This window comes from Panthera onca, chromosome E1 (assembly GCF_046562875.1).
Source record: "Panthera onca isolate mPanOnc1 chromosome E1, mPanOnc1 haplotype 2, whole genome shotgun sequence".
Taxonomy (NCBI): domain Eukaryota; kingdom Metazoa; phylum Chordata; class Mammalia; order Carnivora; family Felidae; genus Panthera; species Panthera onca.
In genome coordinates this window covers 55,877,999-55,897,533 of record NC_138352.1, presented here as the reverse complement: position 1 = coordinate 55,897,533, position 19,535 = coordinate 55,877,999, and the positions used below count along the sequence as shown (strand labels likewise).

Genomic DNA, 19,535 nt, shown 5'->3' with positions numbered 1-19,535 from the left:
TTAAAGTTGCCACTTACCGCATGTGGAAGAGAGAACACAGAACAAAGAGGGATGAAAAACATACATTGTGCTCATACACAAATAAAAGAGAAAATGGTGTGTTTCTCCATTTTTGATACTACACTTGATCTTAGCCAAAAGGCCGAGAAGCGATGTTTCTCCATTTTTGAAAATGCATTTCTTTTTCTAATCTTTTAATATCTACAAGCAGAACTGTTTAATGCTTCCCAATAAATCTAATAAATTGAAGCACAAGTTCAAAAATTAACAGCCACAATAGTTTATTTACAATTGAACTCTTTATAAGATATTTACAAGACAACCAATTTTACACATCAGAAATGGTATCAAAAGTATGAATTACAACACAGACAACAATATGAAATGGGCATAAAACAAAGCTGAAGTGGACAGACAAGCAGTTTCTCTTTTTAATTTATTAACACTAGCTTAAACGTTGTTAAAGAAAGAAACAAAGAACTATGTTTTAGGAGAATTGCAGGGCCGTAGTTGAAGATTGAATTTCACAGTGTTGTATCCCATGTAGGGAAAAAATAAGACTAATTTTCCCCCCACACTCTAACACACTGTAATTTCGCTCTTGGAACTTTGCTAATCTACTCTCCAACCTCCTCAACAAACCTCAAAACATCCAAATCAAAGGAGAACTGATCTAGAAGAGGGGACAATAAAATAAGCAGTCCTAGGTATAGGGAGAACCAAGGAAATAGAATCCACTTAAGTCTGGCCAGATAGCACCTCATGGATTCCTCTTAGTCTAGCTCAATTTCAGAACCTGGGGAGTTCCCTGGGTAGGGCACAAACATAAAAGGTTAAATTTGCTAACCCATATCCAAATTAGGAATCCGACAAATGCTGAAAATCAGGAAGAAACAGAGGAATCAAGGAACAACGTAAAGAGACACTGATTGGTCTTTTTTCTTCTTGGGCACATTATAAAGGAACATAACATAGATCAGAGTAGGAAAGCCAAACAGCTTGCCATATTAAAATGATGGAGAACAAAGAAAATCTGGCCCAGTTTTTCTAGAAATCTCCTTCCTCCCCTTAAGGTGTGAGATGAGAGCCCCTAGTGGAACAAGTCCTATTTCTCTCTACACTCTTGCTGCAATGAAGTTCACAGCAGGTTCCCTTGTGGAGAGCCCACTCTCCTAAGCAGATGGAGTTACAAATGAAAGCCCACAGCCACACACACACACAGAAGGAGAAATAAAAGCAGCAAGATCATCCAAGAATACTACATGTGCTGCCGGAATAACTCCCTTAAAAGTCAAACCCAGGGAGCACAGATCAACATCTCACAAAAATCTTTAGCAGTGGGAGGCCCCTGAGGAACTTTTCTTTTCTTCCCACAATGGTATCCCCATTCTCTCATGCTCCACTGATGGGCCGGCCACACACCCTACATACCTTGGCTTCTCCTCTAAAAGTGCTAATAATCTGGGGACATATTCTCTTCAAGGATAAAAGCCCCTACCTTCTAGGAGATTAGACCCCTACTTGTTTTCACACAATAGTCATGAAGACTAAAGAAAGGCAATTCCTATATATTTAAGACCAGAGGTCTTGGCTCTATTTTCCTTCCAGATAGTTACAGGGATCTTACACTGAGACCAAAGTGGCCTGGAGTGCTGTCCTGAAATTTTTTAACAAAATGGGGGGAAAGGGGACCAAGATGATACACATACAAATCTATTTTTACAAAGTGAATGGAGAAGCTCATTAGGTACATCTGTTTGTTTCAAGATGTAGACATTTGCCAGCCAAAGGAAGCACATATTTCCACATACCCCCCCACCCTCCCTAAATCTCTATCCCACCACCAAGAGCTCAGCTAAAAGAATAAAGCCCAACTAAGGAATACTTGAGAAGTGATGTGACACAAGGACATCTGTACAGGTTCTGGCATGCCATCCTCAGATGCCAATTGCTTTTGTTTAGAGCCATAACTTGACCAAAACTAACCATCCCCATTCTTTTTTCTGAATATTTTTTTTGAGGGGTGGGGGAAGAAATTCAGTTACCCATTAACTTACAAAATAATCATAGCCAAATATCCCTTCCCACATGGCTGTATCACAGAATAGTTTTAAGAGAACAACTGTTTTTTCAGACGTGTATCTGCCAACTCTTGAATCTCTTTTCTACCCTGTGAAGATGACTTGCTTCATCACTTCACTTTTTATTCCTCATCTGGTCCTTAAGCTCCTGGTGAGGTTGGTTGTTTGTTTGTTTTGTTTTCGGGTAAACATCACTATACTCAGAACTATAAGGAAGGGTACACCAGGGCGTGAAGAGTGCCATGCAGGCACAGCTCTAAAGGCAGGGGTTGCTTCATCTTCCACAAGTCGAACGAAAAGAGCCCTTTTGCCCCTTTAACATAGGCAAATGTATAGAAGCAGACCCCTCAGGCTTCTAAATCTGCCATCCTATAGATTTAGCTTGAGAGCTCATATTCCCAAAAAGGGAAAAGAAATCCCAATCATCCTCCATAATTCACAATTAGCCCAATGGAAGAGTTTTTGTGAAATCAGAGTGATGAAAACAAAACCAAGATCAAGGGACTATGGAAGGGCATTATCAGCGAATGATAACATACATGAGGACATAGGTCACATATACAGGTCTCTGCCATTCTCTGGGAATGGCATGCTACAACTATCTGAAGACAGAAGGTTCTTGCCAGCCCAGCTATTTCCTACACGTCCGGTGAGGTGTTTGCTTCTTCTGGATCTCCAACCTGCATCGGCTACGCTCATCCAACCAGGGCAGCTCAAAATTCCTGGCAAAAAAAAGGATAAGGAAATCAACTTGCAAGACTAGAAGGGATTCAGTGTGGACATGAGATTAACTCTAAAAAAGAGTTATATGCCCCTTACCACTCCTAATTCTGACTCCCAAGTTCCAAGTTTGGATGGTCTTTCCTGCCTCAAAGCCAGAGAAACAGTTTGCTATTAAAATGACTGAATAATCTACTTCTAACTCAAAAAGCAATCCTCCTAATTATCACTGTCAAAAAACCATGGCTATCCTTAAGCCACCTGTTCTGCCTTAGATCTAGGCTTTCATGAGGTCTAAAAAGGAGGTGGAGTGCAGGCTACCTGACAGGGGAGGGGGGGAAAAAAAAAAACCTTTGTACTTACTGCGGAGTTAATTTGGGTAATGGTCGTCCAAATGCTACAACAGGCAAGAAGGGGGTAATCATCAAACTTTCAACTATGGAAGAAAGCCAAATGGGACCTCGTTAGTGACATAGAGGGGAAATGTCTAGCAACTACACCTGCTCCAAAATGCTGTTCGCTCATTCACAGCAAGTTGTACCCTGGAGCCTTGCACCCTTTTCCTTCTTTGAAAACCCTATTCTCTTACACAGACAGAACTTACCGTCGTCTGGCTCAGGGAAAAATGAGGTAACCTCAGGCTCAGATTCCTGAATTCCTTTCTTTTTATACATTCTGAGCTGCAGTCGTTGTAAAATTCTTTGTTCCCTGATCCTCTGAATATCCCATCTGGGAAAAACAAACCAGACAAACAAAACAAACAAACAAACCCAATATTACTGAAAACCTGCTCTATAAAAGCAACTAACACAATCCAGACACCAGTGAGACCCATGCTGACTCTTCTTAATGGGGTGGGCAGGGTGGGGGTGGTAAAGTGAACTGTCTGCCGGTTCAGGAAAGAGTTGTGTCGGTCTAGCAGTCCAAATCATGTGTTGGTGTTCCACAGAGAGTGGAACTGAAGAAGGGCGTACACAAAGAAAAAGAAGCCAAACACCTTTACTTACGACAACTACCACTTCAAACTAAGATACTCAACCAATTGGGATGCCAGTAATTTAAGGGTGTTAGGGGCTCCAGGACTTTTCACAGCATGGATGAGAGAGGTCAGGGTCCTAGGGCTCAGGTGTTCCAGGACGAGTACCTCTAGCCTCACCTTTTCCTTCTCTTCTCATCCAGCTCCAGTTTTGCATGCCGCTTCGAAAACACACTGTCATCCAGGTTCTGTGTAAAGAACAGCAGCTAATAAAGTATTTATCACCATGTGACACATGGGTATAGCACTCATCTCCAGCTTCCAGGAATGTAAAATCTTTTCCCTGCAGGTCCCACCTGAGTCTGTGAGTTCTATGGATGTCATGGGAACCTCCTGGTAACAGAATCAACAAAACACATATGCTTCTCCCCACACCCACCCTTTTAGACTGTCCACATTTCAAAATTATTTCCTTAACTTTCCAAGGTGAAAATCACATCAAACTGAAACAACCCTTGAGACTGCCATAAACCCTTCCTACCTCCAAACTTTGCAAGAGTCTGTTTTAAGAGTCAAATGAGTTTGGAATATATGATTTTGTTGCTGAGTGGTACATGCTAATTTTTCTACTTAACGTAAAATCTCATTTTGTTTTGAGCACTCCCTAGCTACTTATTTTTGAATAAATCATTTTACCACTCTGAAACTCAGTTTTCTCTTCTATATAAACAAAAGAGTTGGATTAGATATAATCACTCAAGTTCCCTTCTGGCTTTAGAGTTATTTAACCCATCCATCCAGTTACTATAACACATTCAAGTTAAAGCTCCATTTCTACTCTGTCCCTCACTCCCCTCCACTGACAGGTCTTGGGTACCTACCTCCAAAAGGTCTGAAGGATTTGGGTCCCTTAGAGGCTCTACTGAGTGGTCCCTCCAAGAAGGAACTGAAAAAAAAAAAAAGAAAGAAAAAGAAAGGGAGGAGGGGTGGAACCACCCTTAAATCCAAGGTCACACAACCCTCCTACTATTCACTAGGACAAGAGGTCTCTCCCCAGATAAGACCAAGTTACCAAGTGATAGGAATCCATTCTATGGCCTCGCCTGAAGCCATATTCAGTGTCCTTGCTATGGTATAAAAAGAACCTAAAATACCAGTGCAGCAGTCTGCCAAACACAGGATCACAAAAAACCCTAAGCCAATACCTGACAATTCATATAATGGATGCTATTGCAGTTCCTGAAAAACAACTGAAATTTGTAGTCATTTTGAAGTCTATAGTGTAATCATACACCAAGGAATCTCACTCTCCCACATCCAACTGACAGGGAACGCAGCTCCCACCATCCACCATCCCCCCGACCCCCACCCCAGGCCCAGCCAGCACAATTCCTATTCTACTCACCAGCCAAGACTGAAGTTTCTCCTGCAACACTTGATGGCATCAGACACCCTAAATAATGCAGGAAAGAAGAATCATCTCAGTGTAAAAAGAAAAAAAGCCCATACCCAAAATGGAGGAAAGGATCATCACTGAAGTTCTCACTAGGAAGCCATTTTGGTTTTTTTGAGTTGTTCTTTTGAGAATTTCTCTCTGGGGGAGGGGAAGAGGGAACAACAGACAAAAGAAAAGAAAATAAGCCCACCACTTTTTTTTTTACACTGAGACGACTTCTTTTCTTCATTATTTAGGGTGGTTTCCCTGCAACAGTTGATGGCCAAGGATATCAAACCTTAAACTCAGAACATGGCAGGTGAGTAAAAGTTGACCCTATTTTTCAAATAAAAGATCAGTGTTCTCAAAACTTACATATGTAGTCTTCTGAAACAGCTCCCTCCTCCCTCCAAACAAACTACCTTGCTGGTCCAGCCTGAACAACATGCACAAAGACTTTGGCTTCCTTAGAACAAGCCATTGAGCTTCCTCTTGAGATAGGGGCATCAAGAATAAGGATTCACACGTTTATTCACAACTCAGGCTCCTCAAAGGGCTGGGATCCCCCCAATCAGACTCTTTCTGTACTGCTATGCCCACAATCTCAGAGGTGTTTGGAATTTTCTGTACTAGGACAGATAGGGTTTTCAAAACAGCCAGTCAAACAGAACAGCTCTGGACCAAGCCATTTCCCAATCCCGGATGGGAAGTTGCTTCACGGTTTCTCTTAAGTTGTTACACAGCATTGCCATGGCAGCAAGAAGGTTAACCATTAAGGATGAACCTGTTCAACTGACTGAACCAACAAAAAACCTGAACCTAGATCAGGATCCTGGTCTATCTCATGTACTCAAGTGTGAGGCCTAATGTATTTTAGATAATTAAGAAGAGTAATCTATCTTCCCCACTTAATTTTGTCACCAGAACAGCCAAACAAAGCCTGGAGAATGCTCTTGTCTTATTGGAATGGATTCCCATCCCCATCCCTGCTAGGGCAAGACCCAGTGGTAGAAACTTGGGGCTGTGGCTCTATTCAAGAAGGCTTCCCCCACCATCACCCCGGAGTACCCACAGTGACTGTCAGACTAACATTACAAAATTGAAGGCACATTGCAGTTAACTGGTTGATGTAGGAGATAAGGGAGCATCTCTGTGTGGAAGCCATAAAGAAAAAAAGGGAATGAAGACCAAGGTCCCACACCCCACACCCTCCCCAAGCAGCTCAGATATCCCAAGATAGTCCTTATTGTTTGAAAAATAGTTTGTAGACCATTTTATTTAAATATATGAACAACCAATGGGCTACTGCAATCCAAGTAAACTCTTCACATTTAGAACCTTTGTGAAGTATAGTAAGATAAAGTAAGACTGTTGGTCTTTGGCAGACTCCTCCTGCCCCCCAGACCGGGACATAGAGATACAGATAAATGTTTATATAGTTAAAGAGCGGAGGCCCAGGTGAAATTCCCCACCCCAAGCTGGCTCCCCAACCCAAAAATTACCATTGGCCCCTGAGAACACCCAAAGACCACCCTCCCAGGTTTCACACAATATCAATTGCAGGAACAGTCGTGCATGGCAAAGTATAAGTTCTATGCATTTCACAGCACAGAAAACCCTTCTTTCAGAGGGCATGCAAGTTGCCGGAGATTACACCCCCAAGTCTGGTGCTCTTGTGATGAGCAACTTACTGGCAAACACATCTCCCAGTGTTGTAAGCAGGCAAATACATTGAGCACATTTTGCTGTAATTCCATCTATTTGCAATGCCTGCACAGTGTCTGTCTCTGGCTGTTAACTTACTCATTCTTGACAGAACTCTGCTTTATTGATTGCACTTTTTTAAAAATGCCAAAGGCATTTTCACACTTGTTAGCTTGACCGCCACCACTAGGGTATAAGAGCAAGTGTTCTCTATGCCTTACTTGCTACAGTCTCCTCCTTCTTTGGAGAGGATTCCCGTAATGGTAACGGTGATGGGGGAGGCTGGTGCCAACGACACAAATACATTTCTGTGGTGGAAAGGTACGGCAAATCTTCTATCTCACTTGAGAAGGCTTTCTCCTTGGGATGGGTGCTGGGTCCCTTCTGGGGAGTGGAGAGTCTTGGCGGGGTGTCCACTGAAGACCGGGGCTTTTCTGGAGTTTCTTGGCTCCTCAATTCACGTTTACAAACAGTTTCAGATAAGGAACCACAGGGTTCCTCTTTAATGGGAGAGTGCTTAGGAGTTTTTGTTTTGACTTTTGAAAATTCAGGAGCCAGCTTTTTAACAGGAATCTTTCTTTCTGTACTTCCAAATGGGGATTTCCTATTAGATAGGGAAGAAAACATTATAAAATGTATTGATTCTTGAATAAAATCTGAATTGATTACATTTTGGGGCAAGAGAACAAACTAGTTCAGGTATCTAAATATCTAAACATCTGGTTCAGTTGGCAACCATGAGCAGGAACAGCCTCATGCTTACCACTATATATGACAGGCCCTCAGTAAGTCTTTATTGAACAACTGAGTTTCCATAAACCTCTAATAGTATCTTATTGCCTACTAAACTTAAAAAGAGTCTTATTTTATTCAAGACCCTTTCGCTAACATCAGGTGCCACTACTCTGTGACTTATTTCGAAAATTCCTGTTGCGGGGCACCTGGGTGGCTCAGTCGGTTAAGCGTCCGACTTCAGCTCAGGTCACGATCTTGCGGTCCGTGAGTTCGAGCCCCGCGTCGGGCTCTGGGCTGATGGCTCAGAGCCTGGAGCCTGCTTCCGATTCTGTGTCTCCCTCTCTCTCTGCCCCTCCCCCGTTCATGCTCTGTCTCTCTCTGTCTCAAAAATAAATAAACGTTAAAAAAAAAAAATTAAAAAAAAAAAAAAAAAAAAAGAAAATTCCTGTTGGGGCGCCTGGGTGGCTCAGTCGGTTGAGCATCCAACTTTGGCTCAGGTCATGATCTCACAGTTTGTGGTTTTGAGCCCCGCATCGGGCTCTGTGCTGACAGCTTAGAGCCTGGAGCCTGCTTCAAATTCTGTCTCCCTCTCTCTCTGCTCCTCCCCTGCTCATGCTCTGTCTCTCTCTCCTTCAAAAATAAATAAAAACATTAAAAAAAAATTTTTTTTTTTTTTAAAGAAAATTCCTGTCAACCAGAGACCGGTCTCTTATTTTTTCCATCAATTCTATACCATGTTAATTACAATCTGTTTCGTTTTTCTTGCTATCTACCAGCTTTCTTTCTCCCACCAATCTCCTCCCCCAAATCCCCATTCCTAGAATGCCGTCTCGTTTCCTGCTTACCAACCTAAATGCTATACTTCTTTTTCAAGATCCATCTCGCCCTAAAAGTTTCGCTATTTTACCTTAGAATAATCTTTAATGTCTCTGAATCTCACAAAACTTACTTTGTATCACTGTTGTCTACCTTCACGTTTTATTGCAGCTGAATTCCAGTTGGCCAAATTTATGCCACCTTTACAGCTAGACTGACTAATCTCTTTGGGTCCAAGGACAGTTAGATCTTACTTTTTTGTCCACCAGTGTACCTAACACAATGAAGGAATGATTTAACACTTCCTAACTTGATGTCAACTGCTATAGTTTTCTTTAAGAAACTCAGCTGCCACATTTGTTGCCCATTCTCTTTGTGATATACTCTGCATTCGGTAATTACTACTGTGACCACAATGTTCCTAAAAGATTTTTATAGCCTGCAAGAATATTTCAAGATAGTTTCTCAGCATGGAAGACCTCTTAATTCAGGATATGGCTGCATTAAAACTAATTCCTAAATCTCAATCCCCTACTCTCAGTCACTGGAAACAAGTGTCCTCATCATGTCCAGACAGTGTAACAAAGTTATCAGCACACCTTTTGTGTCCCTTTCCACTCCGCCCACAAGAGAAAGGCTTGGGAGGCAGAGTCTGGGATGTCTCGGAAAGCTCCGGCTGGCACTCCAGTTTAATTTTCTCGGATAGCTCCGTTTCCTCTCTCTCTTCAGTTTCATAGCCCTGAAACAGCTTGTGCCTTTCTTTCTCGTTATCCTTCTTTACCAGCTGCATCCGCCTTTCCATACGTTCAATCCGAGCAAGGAGCTAAAAGAGAGAGTGCCAAAATGCAGACTTAACACACAAACAATTACACCCAGGTACTTAGCACCGTTTAGGCATCAGTATGGTCTTCTGCTTTTCCATGGACCATAGCAATTTAACTTATTATTAATAGGCAGACATTAACTGGAAAAGTTTTCCTTAAACACAGTAGAGAAGAAAAGGTACTCTGCTTAATTTTAGGGCTAACCTAGTTGAGGAGAGGCATGGGGGAATTTGTAGTTCATTCTTTTGAAAGAAGATCCTCTTTTCTGGGAGGGGCCACAACATGGCATGGTCTCTGCTACTGCTAACCATGTGGCTCCAAGTCAGGTTGGGAGTTTCCAGAATTAACCCTATGCTCTTTTAGGAGGCCCTAAGTTTCTCCAAATCCTATCCTCTCTCCTTTCACTCCAAAATGCTATCTATACACAAGGGCAGAGTCCAAAGAATATATTGAGAAGGAATTAAAAGCTCACAGTCCCAGTGCCATGAGGGATTTGAAAGTGGTCCACAGGACATTTAAACAATGAATACTCAATTTGGAAGAATTATAATAGAAACCAGTGCCCATAATCCCATCGATCAGAAATATGCTTATTTCTTTACACTTGAGATACCAGAAAAAAATCTACCCATTTATCTAAATATTAACTAAAACAAAGTCTTTTAACTCTAATTAAAGAGAGAACTACATAATCAAACAGAAAATAGAAGTCTATTACCATTGGAAACTTCATATTAAAATGTTCTGAGAAAAGGTGCCAACTATGCTCTTTAAACACTATAGTAAGAATTTTATTTGGGTAGACAGCGATATTAATGTTGTCTTCATTATATCTACTTAGCTGCAGAGATTTTAGTAGAGGCCAAACAACAACTGGAATAAGAGAAACAAGCTTAAGCAATGCTAAGACTGCAATACACAACAGAAACAGTGAATGCCAAGTTCAGACTGATACTCTATCCTTAACTCACCCCACTTTTACTGCCTAGGAAAGTCTGCAAAGGGGCCATTACCTCAGGAACTGAGCATAAACCTCCACAATCAGCAGGGGGGCTCCCCACCCCCACCCCCCCGCCCCAGTCAGCCATACTCTCATTTCATCTCCTTCTGTTCTGATTCCCGGCCTTAACATTACTCAACCACGGTTTGTGGGTGACATTTCCTTGATTTCTTCTTTTTCACTGGTCCTTCTCTTTGCCCCACTCCCCCCCCCATGTAAGGATATGATGTGTTGTAATTACAGTACCATCGCACCCCTAGACTGCAGTACAGTAGCTAAGCAGGGCCACCTCCATGTTGAGTAACTTCCACAAATCAACACTATGAGATATTTTAATGAGACCTGCCCCAGCTCCCATTCCACCTTGCAGAATGCATTCTCCAATAAAACAGCCCCTGCTTGATGCGATTCATTTGTAAAGCAAACAAAATGAATAGCCCTCTGCTCCCTTGCTCAGCCCTTGGCGCACACAACGCCAGAGAGAGGGAGAGAGGGAGAGAGGGAGAGAGGGAGAGAGAGAGAGAGAGAGAGAGAGAAAGAGACAGAGAGAGAGAGACAGACTGCTGCAGCCTGAACACAACAATTGTAGAAACCATGTTTATTTTTAGGCAGCTGTAAGGTATGCTAGCACAGTAATACCCCCCCCCACACACACACACAGTTTTCCTGATATCTGAAAGAATTTGTTTTAATGCATAGGGAGCTCTTGACTACTGCTGCAGTGAAAACAAGCCTATATAGTCGTGCTCCTCAGAAGTACAAAGAAATAATAAATTACTGCCCTACTATCTTAAGATTCTAAAATAGGGATTTTTTTTTAGAGGGGGTCTACTTTATACATTTAATAAACTTACTTTCCCCTGATGCCTTAAAATCTACCGGCCTCTAAACACAATGCTTATACAAGGGAGCTAGTCAGTGGGTCATGTTTTATAACTCAGATTCCCATTAAAAACTGTCTGAAATCAAAGGCGGTCATTCTCCTCATATCATTGAAGAAAACTAAAATAGGATTCCACTGTGAATCACCTCTGCCTCTCTGCCAGTGAAAAGGCCTACTGCCCTCCTGTCAGAAGATGCTCCAGCAGTGCAACAGCTGCTATGTCCCTCTCCTCTCAAAATGCATCTCTAAAGCAAAAGCTCCTTCAATTAACCGCTTCCATAAAGCCACCACATATGCATTCCCACCTTTGCATTTTCAACCCCTCACAAATCAGATCTTTTCCCACTCTAAACGTCTTTCCCACAAGTCTGGGGCTGTCATTTTAAATTAACCCTTTGGCACCTGAAACCTCCCCTCCCCCTCCCCCTGGGAGGTTGCCCTTTAACCCTTCCCTCCGACCCAACGTGTCTGTGAGCTTGGCTCCCAGGGACTCGACACTTAAGCTACTCCTTTGCTGGTGGCCAGCCTCCTTACCCCTAACCAAGGGATACCTTAACCTCCTACAGCCCCCTTCCCCCGAGCATGCGCACAACTCGCTCTTCATCCTGAACGCCGATTAACCCCTCCCGTACCGTGTCTCTCTCTGACTTCAGCTCCTCGATCTCCTTTTCCTTGGCCTGCAGCTGCTGCTGCTGCTGTTCGATGAGGTCCAATTGCAGCAGAAGGATCTGTTTGAGGCAGGCGGCCTGACTGGAGGCTCCCGAGCCGCCGCCACCCCCGAGAGGGCTCTTCCTCATACTCTTCCATCTGCCCTCGCTAGCCGCCAGGGTCCCGGCGGTGGCGGTGGGCGCGAGGGGTGGCGGCCCCGGCAGAGGTAGTGGTGGGGGTCCCGCCGGGTCCGAGGCGGTGGCAGCTGGGGGAGCCGCCCCACCCTTGTCCCCAGCCCAGGGCGTAGGCTCTTTGGCCGCCGCCACGAGAGAGCCCGTCTGAATGGGCAGCACCGCCTGATACTTGGGTCGGGGGCTGCAGCCGGCTCCCGCGGCCGCTGGCTCCCCCCCAATGCCGGCTTGTTTGGTGGCCGGGGGCGGACAGGGCAAGGGCACCGAGCCGCCCCAGCTCTCTTCCTGCTGCCCAGGGGCCGCCCCGGCCGGGAGTAACAAGCCCCGGCCCTTGCCGCCGCAGCCGGCCGGGGAGGGCGCGGGGCTCCCGCCCTGGGAGGAGGCCAGCGGGGGCCCCGGCTCCTTGAGCTTACGGTGCCGGGGGAGGAAGTGGGCTTCGGCCGCCCCGGGCTCGTCCTCGGGCCCGCCCAGCGCCGCAGCCCGCTCGTAGTCCAGTCGCTGCTCAGGGTTGCCGCCGGCAGGGGCCGCGGCCGCCTTGAACACTGCGGATCTCATGGTCATAGTGGTCCGGAGCAGCGTCGGGGACCGAGACGGAGGAGGGGGTGGGGAAGGGGCGAGGTGTGGGGGGTCGAGGACGGAGGAGGGGGAGGGGAGTTTGGCGGGCTCGCCTCAGCAGCGCGGCAGCAGGCCTCGGCTAGCGCGGCTCCTCCGGGGCCCGGGCGCCATCCCGCCGGCGTGTGGAGAAGTGGAGGCCGCGGCTGAGGCCCGCCGCCGGCCCATGGGGGCCTCGCCGCCGCCTCTGCTGCCGCCGCCGCCGCCTTCGCCTCAGAGGCAGGAGCTCGCACCCAGCCGCCCCCGAGCTCATCCCCGGAGCTCGCTTCGGCCCCCCCTGGCCCGGCCGGGCCCGCCTCGTCTCCCCACCCCACACCCCCCCTTCCCCGCCCCGGCCCCCCGCCCCGGAGCTCGCCTCAGCCGCCCCGAGCCTCCATTTTCCCCCCGCTCCTCCTCAGGAGGGGGGTGGGAGGGATGGGTCCGCCCAAAGCCCTCCTACTGCGGGAGGGGGGTCTGTCGCCTCCCCCGGGGGTCTCCGCGGCTCGGGGTCCCCCTCCCCCACAGTCACCCCCGGCGCCTCAGCGTTTCCCTTTAAAAAAACGGAGCCGCTCGCAGCCGCCACCGCCGCAGCCGCCGCCGACCGGAGGGCGCATGCGCCAGGCGGGGAGCGGGCGGGAGCGAACCGGGAGCTAGAGGAGGGAGGCGGGCCGCGCTATTGTGAAAGGGGCCGCCGCTGCCTCGAGGGGGGCGGGGAGGGGGCCGCGGAGGCCCTGGGCGCTGGGGGCCGGCGAGGGGAGGCCAGGGATGAGGGGCGAGGACCCAGGAGCCCGCGGAGGAGCGAGGCGAAGGTGGGCTGCGGAGGGAGGGGGTTACTCGGGGGAGGGAAGAAAAGGCGAGGGCGGCTTTGGGAAGATGGGGAATGCGGAGGTTCCCCGGGAAAAAGGAACGCGAGAGAATGGAGCGGAGAGGAGGGCAGGGTGCTTCAGGAGTAGACGCGCCCTTCGAGGCAGTGTACGGAGCGCTCCACGTACCCGGCCTGCGCTGGGCGGCCCCTTCCCCGGGCACCTTGGCAGCCGGCCCGGCCCTCGCCGGAGGGGCCCCGCGGCCCCCGCAGCAGCACCGCACGCCTCCTGGACCAGAGTCAGGATTCGGGCTCCTGTCTGAGCCTGTGGGTGTTTCCTGGGGGTAGAATTCTAACCCCTCCACCCCTTCCATTCCCCAGCAGCCCCACTCTGGTCTGGGAGAGAATGAAGTTCTTTGTCTCTAAGGGATTCAGACCAGAAACTGAGGGACCTCTGGTTCCCAGAGGGAGGAAAATCCATGATGTCTGCTGCCTAGGGAGTTCTTGCCACAACCTCCCTAGAATGAAGTATTGCCAACTACCGACAGTTCTTTCCCAATGGCCATCTCCCCAGTCTTCTTAAGTCACTTCTAGCATCTGCTGGAGGTTCACGAAGGGTCGAAGCAAAAAGGAAATCTCGGAAGGGATTTTTATCACTTTTTTTTTTAAGTTTATTTGTTTTATTTTATTTTAGTAGTTTCCACACCCAATGTGGGGATTGAACTCACCATCCCAAGATCAAGATTCACTTTCTCCTCGGCCAGAGCCAGCCAAGCGCCCCAGGGATTTCTGTCTTTACTGGGAATAGGAATACTTTGCATATTCTCTTATGTGGAGCACTTCTTCCTATCTCTCAGTGTTCAGTGTGTGTGTGTGTATTTGTGTGTCTCACTTTCCATGCAACTTAGGCAACAAGTCTTCAGTTCCTCGTGGAAAAACTTTTAAGTAGTTTTAATTGATTGTTTTTCTGTTGAGGTGTATTTTTTTTTTTTCAATCCATATGAAGATGGAGATGACTAACATTCTTTGGCCTGATGTGAAAACCTCTAATTAGAACTATGTCTCGGCCTTGTGGGCCCAAAGCATGAAGCACTGAAAATTTTAAACAAGTGGGTGTGCATGTGTTAAGATGCCAAGAGAGCCCCAGCCCTCTTCCACCAGACTGTATGGCCTAAGATCTGCAAAGGAAGCATTGGGGTTAGGGATACCAATAAAGGCGGGTGTGGTGGGAGGCACATGGAATATGGTGTTCTTTTTCAGTGTCTAGACTTTCAATACCATCTCTACATTGACAACTCCCAAATTTATATCTTCTTCCTGGACTCCTCCCCTAATCATATATCCAATTGTCTAGGAGACATATCCATTTAGATGTCTAATCAGCATTTCAAACTTACATCTAAGATCTCACTCCTGAATTTCCCTCCTCCAAATCCTGCTTCTACAGCCTTCTTTTTCTCTCTCACCTAATACCCACTCAATCTCCAATCCCACTGCCCTTCAAAATACATGTCCAGAATCCCACTTCTTCACACACCTCCACAACTTCCACCTTAGTCTAAGTTATAGTCGTATCACACCTTTTTATTGCTGTAACCTTGTAATTAGTCTCTCAGTTTCAACCTTTGCCTCATATCTGTTCTCAGCACAGCAGCCATAGTGATCCTGATAAGACATGAGTGAGATCATGTTCTTTCTCTGCTCAAAATCCTCTCATGGCTTCCCATCTTACTTGGAAGAAGAACAAAATCATTATTACGGCCTACAGGATGTGGCCCTCTGGCCACTGCTCTCTGACGTCAACTTTTACTCTTCTCTCCCCTATTCACTCCCCTCCTGCCACACTCCTCTCTTTACTGTCCTTCAGACACGCCTGGTATTTGCCTGCTCACATCCTTTGCCTTGCTATTCCCTCCACTCGGATCATTCTTCTTTCCAATATCCACCTGCCCTCCTATCACTTCTTCAGTTCTTAACTGAATATCATCTCTTCATCAGACCTTCTCTGGTCACCCTATGTGAACTCACATACCCCTCCAAACTCCCTCCCTTCCTTTTCTGCTTTATTTTTCTTCTTTGTGCTTAATACTTTTAACCATGTAATTTACCTTGTTTATATCTTCTCTCACTAGAATATAAGCTTCATGTTTTTTCACTGCTATACCTTCAGCACCTAGAACCATACCTGGCACAAAGTTGGCACATTCATTGAATGAATAAATGAGCTATGTAGATATATTAAGAGAAAGCATCTTCCCTTGACCTTTAGCTTGGTTGACAGTGACAGTTTTAACATTAATATAGTAAAAATGAAACCTAGGGAAGAATAAGGTCTGGGAGTACAGAGAAGATAGAATATACCATCTGGAAGGAATTGAGGAAGTGGCAACTGAGGCGGATCTTAAAGGTTGAGACCATAAGAAGACCTCTCAAACAGAAGTGAGAGCATTACAAAGGCATGGGATAAAAGGATAGATTGGAGTAAATGAGAGAAATTGGCTGGAGTTTAGTTTGGATAGTGGAGAGTATAGGGGATAAAGCAGGTAAGGTAGGTTGAGAACAGATTATGAGGCCTAGCTAAGGAATGGATAATTTCTCAGCCAAGGTGAAGCATCAAAGGATTTCCAGCAAAGTGGAGAATGGCCAGATTTGTTTTTGAAAGCTAATTTCAATATTTATATCTTTGCACCTAAGGCAGGAGGCCAATTTGAAGGCTGTTACCCTAAGTGTGAGATGACACGTGGTTAATCTAGGATACTAGTGGTATGTAGTCCCGCATCATCAGCGTCACTGGGAACTTGTTAGAAATGCAAATTCTCAGGCCTCTCTAGATTTAAAGAATCATAAATGCTGGGGTGAGACTCAGCAGTCTGTGTTTTAACAAGCCTTCCATGTGATTCTGATGCCCCTCAAGTTTGAAAACTTTCCAGAGTTGGCTGACCAATTTTTTGGGTTTTTTTGTTTGTTTGTTTGTTTGTTTGTGTTTTTTAAGTAATCTCTGCACCCAACCAGTGCTCAAACTCACAACCTGAGATCAAGAGTCTTATGCTCCACCAACTGAGCCAGCCAGGCACCCCTTGGCCTTCCTATTCTTAAAGGGCCAGACAGGAAATATTTTAGGCTTTGACAGTCATAGGGGCTCTCACACTATTCAACTCTGCTATTGTGTTGCAAAAGACATGTGAATGAATAAGGGTGGCTTATGATGACTGTTAATGTAAAGTACCACGGTTGTGGAGATACAGAGGGAAAGGCAAGTGGTGGCACCTGGGTGGCTCAGTTGAGCGTCCAACTCTTGATTTCAGCTCAGGTCAAGATCTCACAGTTTGTGGGATCGAGCCCCACATCATCAGACTCTGCCTCGACAGCACAGACCCTGCTTGGGATTCTCTCCCTATCTGCCACTTCCCTGCTTGTGCAAATAAATAAACTTTTTTTTTTTTTTTTTTTTTTTTTTTTTTAAGGCAGATGGGAGACTCAACAGTTAAAAACAAAGGCTCTGGCATGAGACTGCAAGCCGCAATCACAGTTCCACCGTTCAATAACATTTTATTTAGGGACCCTGAAATTTGAATTTCACATAGTTCTCATGTGTCATGAAATATTATTTTAGATTTTTCAACTACTTAAAAATTCTTAGGGCACCTGGGTGGCTCAGCCGGTTGAACATCCAACTCTTGATTTCAGCTCAGGTCACGATCCCAGGGTCGTGGGACTGAGTTCTGCATTGCGCTCTGTGCTGAGCATGGAGCCTGCTCGAGATCCTCTCTTTCTCTCTCCGCCCCCCCATCTACCCCTCTCCTCACTCTGGCTCTCTTTCTCTCTCAAATAAATAAGTAAATATGTTTTTCCAATGTTTATTTTAGAAAGACAGTGTGCAAGCTAGCACAAGCAGAGAAGGGGCAGAGAGAGGAGACAGAGGATACGAAGCAGGCTGACAGCAGAGAGCCCAATATGGGGCTTGAACTCACGAGCCTCAAGATCACGACCTGATCCAAAATGAGACAATTGACTGAACAACCCAAGCACCCCAAAATTTGTGTTTTTTTTAAATGTTTACTTATTTATTTTGAGAGGGAGAGAGAGAAGAATGTGAGCAGGGGAGAAGCAGAGAGAGAGGGAGAGATAAAATACCAAGCAGGCTCCATGCTGTCACCACAGAGCCCAACGCTGGGCTCAAACTCACAAACTGTGATATCATGACCCGAGTCGAAATCAAGAGTTGGACACTTAAACCTACTGAGCCACCCAGGTGTCCCAAAAGTCTTTTAAAAAAAAATTTTTTTTTAATGTATATTTTGAGAGAGACAGACAGGGCAAGTGGGGGAGGGGCACAGAGAGAGAGGGAGACAGAATCTGAAGCTGTCTGCCCAGATCCTGTCATGGGGCTCGAACTCACGAACAACGAGATGGCGACCTTAGCCGAAGTTGGACACTTAATCGACTGAGCCACCCAGGCACCCCAAAAGTCTTTTTAAAAAATTAAAATTAGGGGCGCCTGGGTGGCTCAGCCGGTTAAGCATCCGACTTCGGCTCAGGTCACGATCTCGCAGTCCGGGAGTTCGAGCCCCGCGTCGGGCTCTGTGCTAACCGCTCAGAGCCTGGAGCCTGTTTCAGATTCTGTGTCTCCCTCTCTCTCTGACCCTACCCTGTTCATGCTCTGTCTCTGTCTCAAAAATAAACATTAAAAAAAAAATTAAAATTAAAAAAAATTTCTTAACTTAGGGGCACCTGGCTGGCTCAGGCCATAGAGCATGTGACTCTCGATCCTGGGGTTGTGAGTTCAAGCCCCACACTGGGTGTAGAATTTAAATAAAGACAAAATTTAAAAAAACAAAAATGCTTAGCTTTGCTTAGCTTGGGGCAAATACAAAAAGAAGCATTGGGCTGGATTTGGCACTCAGGCTGCAGTTTGCTACCACTGGTCTAAAGACCAATAGACCAAACTGGAACCAATCTACAACAAAATGGAAAAAGAAAAAAAAAAAAGCAAAGCACTATGCAGTACTCATGTGAATCAATGCAGGGTGGCTTAGAACTGTTATTTATTCTGACATTATATGTTTCCTATTTTGTGTGTGCTAAAATGTACTTCCTTTTGTGAAATGATGGTGATAATAAATAGCAATTGGTGGTAGTAGTTTTTTTAATGTCCTTACTTGGCAAAATATAACACTGGCAATTCTACATCAGTCCCCCCACTTTTTTTTTTTTTCTGGAAACTTTACAGCTCTGAAATCCAAAGTCTAAGATTTCACTACTCCAGACTAAGTAAACATGCTTTTCTCCTCCAAAGCCAAAAGTCTGGACTTTTTGGATTTGGAGGTCTGATCTTGATCTCAAGTCACAGGACGAGGTAAATAAATCACCAGAAAACTTAATCCTGGGGAAAGAAGCTCTTCTAAGAATTCTTGCTTCCAAACCATTAGATTTTTAAACTGTGGTAATCCCTGAACTAAGACATGTAAGGGCCCTGATACCAAACAGTCAAGGCGCAGAGGGAGAAAGGTGGAGCTGCCCCCTGTTGAGAGCACTTAGGAAAACCGTAGGACCCATAAATCAAGTCCCTAAACAATCCTCTGCCTTTTTTATCCATAATGGGCTAATGATCATTTCCTTTTGCCTTCTGGCTAAGGGTACGGATGGAGTTAAAGCCAATACTGTCACTACTCTAAGGATTTAGGATGGCGAATTCCATTTCTATGACCTATATTCTTGGAACTGAGTGTCTGTGGTGTGGAAAGAGCAGGTAGTAAGCCCTGTTACCTGTCTGGGTGTTGGTTTTCCCAGACCAGAAAGAAAATTGAAGTAGATCATCACTAAGGCCCTTCCAGTTTAAAGACTGTATGAAGCTCTGTTTTCCAGCTAACAGTAGGGCAGAACTAGGTAGTAAAAAGAGGCTTGTTTTGGCTTCTCCCCAAGGAGAGAGGCTTCATCTGGGCGGCTTCCTGAGGCTCTTGGAAAGGTAAATAAAGACTGGGGTTGCGTGGCTGGCATTAGCCCAGCTCCACATGGTCTCTGAAATGAGACCATGGGGGAGAGGCCACCTTTCCCTTCTCCGAGAGGATGGGGGATGGGAAACCAGCATGGAGCCACGGAGGTTTCCGGCTCCGAAGCCCGATATGGCTC

At 45.8% G+C, this 19,535-nt stretch overlaps 1 protein-coding gene and 1 pseudogene across 2 annotated transcripts; both read right to left on the bottom strand.

Annotated features, from left to right (window-relative positions):
- LOC132688693 (U2 spliceosomal RNA) lies at nucleotides 1–154 on the bottom strand (annotated as a pseudogene).
- Nucleotides 155–264: 110 nt separating this feature from the next.
- Nucleotides 265–13,233, bottom strand: MSL1 (MSL complex subunit 1). 2 transcript variants are annotated; one of them, XM_060646144.3, is made up of 9 exons: nucleotides 11,807–13,232; nucleotides 9,067–9,290; nucleotides 7,138–7,520; nucleotides 5,183–5,230; nucleotides 4,659–4,723; nucleotides 3,958–4,025; nucleotides 3,406–3,530; nucleotides 3,165–3,237; nucleotides 265–2,803 (listed from the first exon to the last, which is right to left on the bottom strand). In XM_060646144.3, the coding sequence occupies exons 1-9, from the start codon at nucleotides 12,572–12,574 to the stop codon at nucleotides 2,713–2,715; spliced, it is 1,845 nt and encodes a 614-aa protein (XP_060502127.1). In that variant the 5' UTR covers nucleotides 12,575–13,232; the 3' UTR covers nucleotides 265–2,712. The 2 variants fall into 2 exon arrangements, with proteins under 2 accessions (XP_060502127.1, XP_060502128.1); XM_060646145.3 differs by lacking the exon at nucleotides 5,183–5,230 and having other exon boundaries at nucleotides 11,807–13,233.
- Nucleotides 13,234–19,535: the final 6,302 nt, after the last annotated feature.